Source organism: Apaloderma vittatum, unplaced genomic scaffold (assembly GCF_000703405.1).
Source record: "Apaloderma vittatum isolate BGI_N311 unplaced genomic scaffold, ASM70340v1 scaffold2964, whole genome shotgun sequence".
Lineage (NCBI taxonomy): Eukaryota > Metazoa > Chordata > Aves > Trogoniformes > Trogonidae > Apaloderma > Apaloderma vittatum.
In genome coordinates this window covers 44152-53561 of record NW_009713050.1, presented here as the reverse complement: position 1 = coordinate 53561, position 9410 = coordinate 44152, and the positions used below count along the sequence as shown (strand labels likewise).

Here is a 9410-nt window from a genome sequence, read left to right as displayed (position 1 = left end):
TCAGCCTCCTCTTCATCAAACTGAACAGAACAGGAGGGCGCAAGGCTCGGCGGAGGGAGGAAGGAGGGTTAGTGAAGCTTGCCAAGTTTTTACACGGGTCTAGGTGAGAGGCTGTCGCTTGGAGCAATCAAAGTATTTTGTCTGACAGGCAGCGACACCTCGTGGCACAGGTCTCCCCTCCGTCCCCGCCGGGCTCGCTGCCAACTGCGCTTGGTTTTCCTGCAACAGGTTCTTGGTCACCCTAAAATCTGGGGGAGTTTTGCCACAGAGTCCGGTGGAGCCCAGATTTCAGGGCAGATGTTCCAAAGGTAAGATTCACCTCTGGCAAACGCTTACTGAAACGCACGCGTCATCCTTAAGAGAAGCTGCAGCCCGAGGGCTCTGAGCAAGACCTTAACGAGACGGGCCCTAGAGTTGCTTCCAGTTCCGCTGAGGCTGCTGCAGGGAGCGCAAGAACCGCGCGATGGTCGCAGCTCCGCTGGTCGGATGCTGAAGGGGAACTGACCTAGAACCCTCCAGACCCTCAGCTTTGGTTTTTTCCTTATCCAGGATTATAGTTCTTTTTGCATGAGAAAGAAACTTCCCAGCAATTAAAACAGTGGTAGCAAAGAGTCAAGGAAGAAGAAAAGTACTGATAACAGTGCCTGGTTAGAAGAAAAGGAGATTTTTGGAAGAAGTTGTGACTGAACAGCCGTGTGACTGCGTCTCCTCCTACGGCCTGAATCATCCCGCGTTCAGGGAAATGCGCCGTTCGATACCTCCAGGGTAAACACACAAGCTTTTGCCAATGCAAACCCAGCCCCCTCGGCTGTAACAGTGGGCTGTCTGCTGGCTGAGTTTTCCATCCAGGGAAGACCCAGAAAATCCCCTTTCCTCCGTGCCGGTGTTGTGCTGTGTGCAGGAACCCCATGGACTCATTTCCTCTCCTCATGGTGCAGGCCTGGAGGTGATTGGGATGCTAAGAGCAGGAGAGCAGACGTGTCAACCGAAGAGCACGACTGAGCCGGCCGGTTTTCCCCCTTTTCTCTCTCTGCGCACGGGACGCAGCAGCACAGCCACCCCCAGCCTGCACACCGGGCACCTTGGACTTGGCAGCTCCCAGCTCAGCCAGGATGTTTCCTGCGATGTTTCCAACACACACAGAACAAATCTGCTGTCTCTGAGACCTCGCTTTGGGAAGATGTGAGAGGCTGTAACGTAGAGCAGTGACTCAGGAACTGAGCTTTGCCCCAGCAGAGCTCGGGGGTTCGATGATACCGCGTGCTGGAAATGCAAACACCTGGGGAGTTTCACAGCTGTAAATGCCAAGGTCAACCGAAAGGTGCCCAGGCAGTGCAGGGGCTGAGAACCACCTGTGTGTTGGCCCAGTCCTGGCAGCTGCTCCTGATATTTTGGGGTTGATGGCAAATAGCTGAAAAGCGGTAACTAAGGTTTAAAAAAATTGCAGCACTGGCATTCAACCAAACCACAGGATTTATCCGAAGGATCCACATCCTGTCATTCGCCCACATGGTGTACGGGGCAGATCCCTGTCCTGGTCTGGCACTTTACTTCCCTCAGCCGTAAAGTGGAGTAATCCCCTAATTTCTGAAAACAAAATCTTAATCTGGTAACATAAGAGAAAATCCTTGATCTCTAGTAAACAGCAGACCACCGCAATATCACTCACTACTGACTGGGTACTGGTTTTTACTACTGCTAGTTATTGCCAGGTATCTCAGCCAGTAAAACTTTCATTGATTTCTGTTACTATTTCCTACCCACACAGGTAAATTCCAAAGGTGAATTTTTTTAACGAGGTGCCTCACAAGATAAGGCTCTGTTTTACCGTTTTCCTTTTGCACGTAGCATGTGACGGAGCTCGGTGAGGTGACACTAGAGGGCGTAGTTACCGCAATCTTTACACCCTTTTCCTTTCATCAAAATCGCTCTCACATCCGCTCCTTCCCCAGCTCGAGGTGCAGTTCTGTATCTGCACCAGGAAGCGAGGCCGGGAGCTCACGAACTGCACGTAAGTCACACGGCTTCCTACGAGAGAACAACACGATGGAAAGGCAGCAAGAACAGAACTGTATTACAAGCTGAAAAGTTCTGCTTTGGCATGTCTGCCAGGCAGGTCAGAGTCCTGCTCACCCTGTGCTTCCTGCAGCAGACGAGAGGTACAGTAGAGCTCTTTGTCGCTGTTATTTCGCTGCGTTATTTTCCAGGAGGAAAGATGTACACAGGTACATTTGAAGCGGTTTACATGGGGATGATGCGCTTCAAGTGAGATATTCCCCCGCAAAGAAAGAGCAATTTAAAAGCTGTCTGTAGAACGTGTCTTGTTGAAGGCTGGCGCTGTGTAAGGGTTTATCTGCTAGAAAAAAGAGGTGCCAGCAAAGCCCAGGTGTGAAGCCTGCCGGCTGCGTCTCGCTGCGCTGGAGGTGGGACGTGCCTTTGAAGAACCGGGCTGGAGTGAGCAGTGTGAGCCGCGGCCGGGGCCAGGAGGTGGGAGCCCAAGGGACTCAGGCTGGAGTTTGTGGGATTGTAAATCCGGTGTCAGCGAAATCCAGTGAGACGACGCGGGAAGCCACTCAAAATTAGAGAACTGGATGGTTCCCACAAATGTAGGTCCTAATTCTAAAAGCTGTAGAGATGAAGATGTTTTATAAAGATGAGGAAAACGCAACAGCATCACAGACAGACAATTACCAGTCTTAAATGAACGGAGCTGCTCTGCCCCAAATTTTGAAACCACCTCAGTCAAAACCAGGTGATATTTCCCCAAAGGTCCCCAAAGATATGTTAAATCATCCGCGTAATTTTGTTTTTCAATCAGGTCACGTTCAACTTCCCCCTCCTCAGAATGTTACGCTACTGTCAAAGGATTTTGACCTGATTTTGACATGGACTCCAGGAGAAGGCTCCCCACCCAACGTGACATACACCGTGCGGTACGAAAGGTAAGGGCTCACGGAGGCCGGCACAGGGCAAACATCCGGGCACGTGCAGTAATCAGTGTCAGCAGCAGTGACCTGGCTGCATCCTTTCACCAAAACTAGTCCTTACCCACGTGGAAAGGGCTTTGAACTCTGACCAAGAATAGGTACCCACCCTCCAAAACGCTTCCTTTTCTTGTTCTATAAATTATAACAAAAGAGCACGTTTGATGTTACGGTATGCTGCTTTCTTCTTTCAGTCAGGACCGCATGGACAAATGGATAAAGGTTCCTCATTGCAAAAATATTCACCGAACTTCTTGCGATCTGACTTGTGTGCTTCCAAACTTGTTCGTTAAAGCCCGAGCTCGAGTAAAAGCTGTTTCCGAACGATTCCGGTCGCCGTGGGTAGAATCACAATTCAAGGAATACCATTTGGATGGTGAGTGTCTTGGTGAAAGGACATCCCAAGAGGGTTGGCAGGAGCAAACGAGGAGACCACAGCCCTCCGAAAGAGAAGCCGTAACAGGCGGCTTTATGAATGACCGAGATCTACGAGGGCGATAACAACAACGAGCCATCATCATCTGAAAATTAATTTTGTAGCAGGTGTTAGTTTGCTCACCAATGCTGCAGGTGAACAAACTGGCTCCAACTCACAAGCAAGCGTTACTCTAACTCACAAGCAAGCTTGATTCTTATGTCTGGTCACTCCATTGCAGTGGAACTGGCTCCCCCAGCGCTAAACGTGAAGGTCGAGGAGAACTCACTCCATGTGAATGCCTCCTTCCCTTTGGCCGCCTGCGTGGAAACCTTCTCCTGGATGTACGACTTGAACCTTTGGGAAGCTGGATCTGAAGACAAGGTGGGTAAGAGCAGTGCCTCCGAGATGAAACGCAGGGATGAGGCTTGGCCTGAATTGAATTAGCTTCAAATTTCTGGGCAGGGAGGGACTGAACCCAGGGCCTGGAGAAAATTAAATGGCCAAACCAGAGTTAAAGCAGATGTGTGTGTGCACACATCATTTTATTGGTAGTTCCCTATTTCTATCAGGAAGATGTGATGGAGAGGCTACACCACAGTCAGTATAATGGGGCAACAGCTGAGGTTTAAAACGACGAGTTGGGGTGTCGCGAGCAGCGTGCTGGGGCAGAACAGAGCACGGCACCCGATGCCAACCCCACCCCAGGATCCACAAGCCCTGGGAGAGACGCTTCCTACACCCAGCAAGCACAAAACAAGGTGCCTCTCCACGCACCTTCCAGCCACCAGAGCCACACAGCGTAATGAAGAAAACCAAAGAAGAGAAAGAAACACCCCCCAGGTCATGAAAGGATCATCTTTCCACACCTCTGTTCTTTTTGTTTCTAAACAGAAGCGATATGAAGGTATCTTCAGGAAGAAAACAGTGACGATTGACACAACTGCGCTTCAAGGCAACTACTGCTTAAGTGCCAGATCTTCCTTGCAAAGCATTGACTTCAAGCACAGCGAATTCTCCCAGCCAGTGTGTGTGCTGTTAAACCACAAAGGTATGGCCCTGCTGAGAAAAGGATGTGCTGAGACATCAGGAAGGTTTGGGGAGAGTCACAGATTTTCACCAAAATTTGCTTTTCAGAAAAAAAAAAAAGGGCCTACCTGTTAAATGGACCCGTTGGATTTTCTAGTCAAAACTTCTTGCTCTTACAACTTCTTGCTCATTAAAAAAATCCAACCCTGAAATATTTCCTGAAAATCCTGAAATATTGTACTTGCATTATGGTCACAATGACATTTTGGGAATGTTCAAATTTATCCTGAAAAATACGTTAACAAAGCTGCATTTTTTACCTCTAAGTAAGGCACTACCTGGTATCAGCATTCATTTGTGGCTGGGACTCCGGCTTTGATCTGAGGCAAGCCTGTTATCTTTTCTCTGCATTGGTAAAATTTGGTTCTCGAGCCTAACATTTTCTGCGATTTCTGAAAGAAAACCTGATTACGACAGCCCATTATGCTTATAAAATATAGCACCAGCAGGACGCTGTTCTTTTCGCTTTTTTTTTCAGCAGCAGAACGGAAGTTCCCATTTTCTGCCACGATCCCGGCATTTGTCCTCCCCGTCGCTCTGATAAGCGCCTTCGTCGTGTGCTTGCTGAAAGAAGATGCTGAGCGAAAGATGCCTCGTGCTTTGGTACGGCCCCAACGCTGGGGTTCCCTCCCGACCCGGCGTCTGGCTGATTTTCACTGGGTAACTGGGGAGGAGTGGGAGAGTTCTGTGCTTCTCAGCTCTGCATTCCTAAAGCCTTTTAAGTACACTTTCCTATACACAAACTTGGTTTTTTTAAAAGCATCGCTAAGTCCCCGATCCGTGTGTCTTGCTTCTTTCCCGTGGTAGGATTTCTCGCATTTAAAAGCTCTCGGGACACACTTTCACCTGGAGCTCAGTGAAAAGGAATTCCTCAGGGATTACCTGAACTGCACAGAGAAGCCAGTGCTGGAAAGGAAGACGAGCAAAGGTTTGGCAAGAAACAGCCTGCCATGGATGGCTTCTTCCCTGTCATCATCATCATCATCGGAGGAGGAGGAGGATGAAGAAGACAGCGGTACTGTCATCCCATACACTGAAATGACTCGGTTTCCAAAGAGACATCTCAACTGTCAACCACCCACAGCAGCTCAGGGGGACGCCAGCTTGGACTCTGGGTCTGGAGGTCTCTCTGTGGACTCCGAATCCGTGCTTGAGCTGAGCACCCTGGGCTTTTCCTTCTTCCCAGGGAGAAAGAATGAGGTGGACACCTCAGGATCCCAGGGAAACGAGTCGGCATCCCTTTCTCGCAGTTCCTCTTTTGGAAGAATATCCCTCGCTGACGTGAGATTCCCAGGTCTCGGGGAACACGGACAGCAAGACAGAGACGGGGATGAACGCCGGGAAACGTCCCCTCTCCAAACACTGGCAGAGGGGCTCCATGACAAACTTCCAGCTGATCAGCACGACCTGTACAGGAAAGCTCATCATGTCACCAAATGTTACCAGAAACCCGTCCAGGCAGGAGAGAGCGCCCAGCTCAGCGAGCAGCCCAGCGCCAAGCTGCTCTTTGCCTTTCAGACATTACCGGTGGCAGAAGACGAAGGTATCGCGAGTGACTGGGACAGCGATAATTTTACCGACGGGACACCTCTCGCGTCCACGGTGCTAAGTGACGCATTTGGAGCTTCAAGTATGAAGGAAAAATACGATCCAAAATTTAAATCCAAAGGCTGTGAGCACACACATTACGTGGGAAGGAGCTAGAGTTCTGTCGCGTGCTGGGAAAACGTTCGAGAGCTTCAGATTCCCAGAGCAAAGACACCTGAACCAGGACACACAACTGCTACTGGTGCTTTTTGTATTTATTCACCTAGACAGAGTTTTTTCTACCAATGCCTGGCTTATCACGACATCTGGCTTTAGGGACACAGAAGATCTATTTTTACTGCTAAGTAACCCCAGTACATTGCCCACCTGTACCCGCAGAGCTGCGCTAAGGTGCTGAGGCTCTGGTGTGAGAGGCACTGCCCGACCCCAGCCCGGGGCGAGGCACGGAGTCATCCCACCGGGCCAGACGTCAGAGCAAGGGAACTTTGACACGGGAGTTATGAAAGGCCAGAACACCTCCCAGACAGCAAACCCACAAGCTGGACCTGCCTGAAAGCACCAGCCGGGTTCTGAAAACGCAGCGTGTCGTGCGTGCGTGTTGGTTCTGAGCCAGGCGGAACCGCTCACCTCACCCGGGCTTCTGTGACTGCAAACCTGCAGCCCTGCTTGGCTGCAAGCACCTTGCAGAGACGTCTGGCAGCCTTTGCTTTTTCTGTGATGAAGGGATCTCCACCTCAATCCACAGGGATCTGCCGTGTGACACAGGAATCTTCTGTGTTTCAGCAGAGTGAACTGAAGGCAAAGTGATAAATGTGCGGCATCTTTGTTTATTTATTTATTTATTCTGTTTATTGAAGCTGAATTCCCTCCTGCTGTGCAGAATGTCCGAGAGCTGCTTTATGCAGAGGCAAAAATATTTTTATATATTTAGAAATCCGTGTGTGTGCGTGTTTCTGTGTTTCTCGAGACTACAAAGGGTGACTGCAGCTCACTCTGAAAAACTTTACATTTTAAAACAAGACCCCATCAGGGGCTTCCTAACGCTTTGGTTTGAGCGGAATCCTCTGAGACTTCCCAATCAGGTCACTCTGGGTCACTGAAAGACCAGGCCTGTGAGCATCCCTCTGAGCAAAGAATCAAATCAGAAGTCCACCAGCAAAAGACAAGACCTCCCCTGATGGGGCAATCCAACCTTTTCAGTGTATTTTTAATTGGTGCTCTTCAGGTCTCACAGAAACGTACTGTCCCGCCTTCCGCCGGGAAAAGGGCACACAGAGCAGCAAAGCAGGAAAAGAAAGAGGGAGACACCCAACAGCCACTCTCCGCATTCAGAGACGTGTCTCAGATGAGGGGAGAGCGGTGACAGCGTTAAAGCTGGCATCTGAGAACTGAGAACATTAGAAAGAGGTAGGGGGTGACAGGAGAGGTTGGGAACTGCTTTGGAAGAGCAAAGCAAGATGTACTCGTGAAGGCCCTGAACTAAAGGGGAGGTGGGCGAAAAGACTCGCCAACTAGAATTTTCCTTTTTTTTCCGACCTGTCCTCCGCACAGTGTCCTTAGGTACATCCTGCGCTGTAACCCCTCCTGTTCATTTAGCAAGATACAGATCACCCAAACACAATCACCACCCATCTTCTTGAGCAATCAAGGAAAAAATCCCAGGCTCCGTGTTACAGGAAGCTCTGAAGTTGTGTAACCTTTACAAAATGCCTTTGGCATGTCATAGCTCCACAAACAGAGCCCAGGATGAGAACTTTGTCTTGTCCAGGTTTTCTCCGGGTGGCAGCTGGGGGAAGAGCTGCTGCCCAGGGCAGCTCTACCGGTGGCAGCAGCGTCCCGATCCTCCGTGTTTTCTTCCACGGGGGCTTGAGACCCACTTTCCACTCCAAAAGGGTGAGGGACGGCCAGAGCACAGCGCCACCCTTTCAAATGTTTTTCAAGAGTTACAGGCCTTCAAATGTAACATCTCTCTAGAAATAAGGGCAGAAATAAAGGTTTAAGTTACGTTCTGAAAACTAAAGTCGCAGGTGCACTACAATTTCCCTCACCTCTGCGCTACCATGGGTCATCACACGGCAGAAGTATGAGGCAGTGACGTGAGGGAAGTTAAAAAATGGAAATACTTTTGCAAGCTATTCAGGAAACACCCTAATGAAGAGTTGTACTTAATTAGATGCGGGCCATGCCGGTGGATAGGTGTGTCCTCTTTAAATAAACCTGTGAGGTTTCTGCTCTTGTCCAAACAAGATGAAAAAGACAATATGACAGCTCTGCATCAGTGCCAGGGGCTGGAGCGTTGAGCCCGGGTTCTATCAGCGCAGGGCAGGGAAACAGAAAGAACTTTAGGAACAGAAAATCCATGAGGTGAGGAGGTAAGCAGAAGGGGTAGTGATTTCTATCACGTGTCCGACCCCAAGGACAGAACAGTGAAAGCAGTGTGCTTTCAGCTTCAGAAGCACACATGGCTTGTATTTGATTAAAACTGGCTGCACATAGGAGGTTGCTTATGGGACTCACCATAAAAAGAAAAAAATCTAGAATTTAGGAGCTTTAAAGAAGCTTTAGACACTATAAGAGCCCTTCTGATAACGAATTTGTCTAATGCGCAGTTGTCCTTTGTGGTTTAAGGCAGATATTTCTGTGAAAGCTTTTCAAGGGCTGAAGCGATCGCAATTGGAACAGCTCTCGGTGCTCACCTCGGAAACACAGTCCAGCTGGTCTCTGCCTCGGTGGAACGTCGGCTTTACGCCGTGGTCCTGTCAGAGCCAGGCAAAACTGAGGACTGGACCTCTCATTTTGGGAACAGTTATGACCATGGGATAAAGTCAGCCAGAGACGTTATCCAGTTTGTATCAGGCAAACAGCTACACTATAAAACCTCAAAAGCAGGGGCTAAGGACGTTTCCTAAGCCCCCAAGGCAGGCTGTACAGGCAAGGCTTTTCGTGCTGCGGTAGAACCAGCAGCGTGCAGCTGTACCAGCTCTCCACGTGTCACACTCAGCTGGGGGTTCTACACCTGCATCACCAGGAGACGGGCAATTAGTTTTCCCTTCTGACCGATGAAGCAAACCTCTCTCCCTCTTCTGAGAAAAACCTGAAAACATAACTTAACAACGCTCTAAACCACTCAGAACGCTGTGGAAAAGGAAGACTTTCTCTTTCTCATTTAGATTGCATATAAACTCCCAATTCTTACCGTACAGCACTCCCAGCACTCAGAACAGAGGCCTACATTGTAAGCGGCCAGGAAAATAACCTGTAGGTCTAACAGCAGCCTCTGAGAAAAGCCAGAGGGCCACACATGGTCCTGCTATGGCAAGGCCACCTCCTCCCGACGCCAGATGAGAGAACCTCGGCAGCCACCGCATCGTGCA

The 9410-nt window shown here is 49.6% G+C and overlaps 1 protein-coding gene across 1 annotated transcript; it reads left to right on the top strand.

The window, feature by feature from the left end:
- The first annotated feature begins 2101 nt into the window (after positions 1-2101).
- On the top strand, positions 2102-6192 carry IFNLR1 (interferon, lambda receptor 1). The gene is made up of 7 exons (XM_009868210.1): positions 2102-2159; positions 2819-2942; positions 3179-3360; positions 3641-3783; positions 4294-4450; positions 4970-5091; positions 5296-6192. Exons 1-7 carry the CDS (start codon positions 2102-2104, stop codon positions 6190-6192), a joined length of 1683 nt encoding a protein of 560 aa, XP_009866512.1.
- The last annotated feature ends 3218 nt before the right edge of the window (positions 6193-9410 follow it).

What these genes read in the sequence shown, in the direction of transcription:
- IFNLR1 (XM_009868210.1), top strand. Translation starts at nt 2,102, where the DNA reads ATGTCTGCCAGGCAGGTCAGAGTCCTGCTCACCCTGTGCTTCCTGCAG. An exon ending in CAAGGAATACCATTTGGATG is followed by an intron (nt 3,361 to 3,640) that starts GTGAGTGTCTTG and finishes ACTCCATTGCAG; the next exon opens with TGGAACTGGCTCCCCCAGCG. An exon ending in GAAAGATGCCTCGTGCTTTG is followed by an intron (nt 5,092 to 5,295) that starts GTACGGCCCCAA and finishes TTCCCGTGGTAG; the next exon opens with GATTTCTCGCATTTAAAAGC.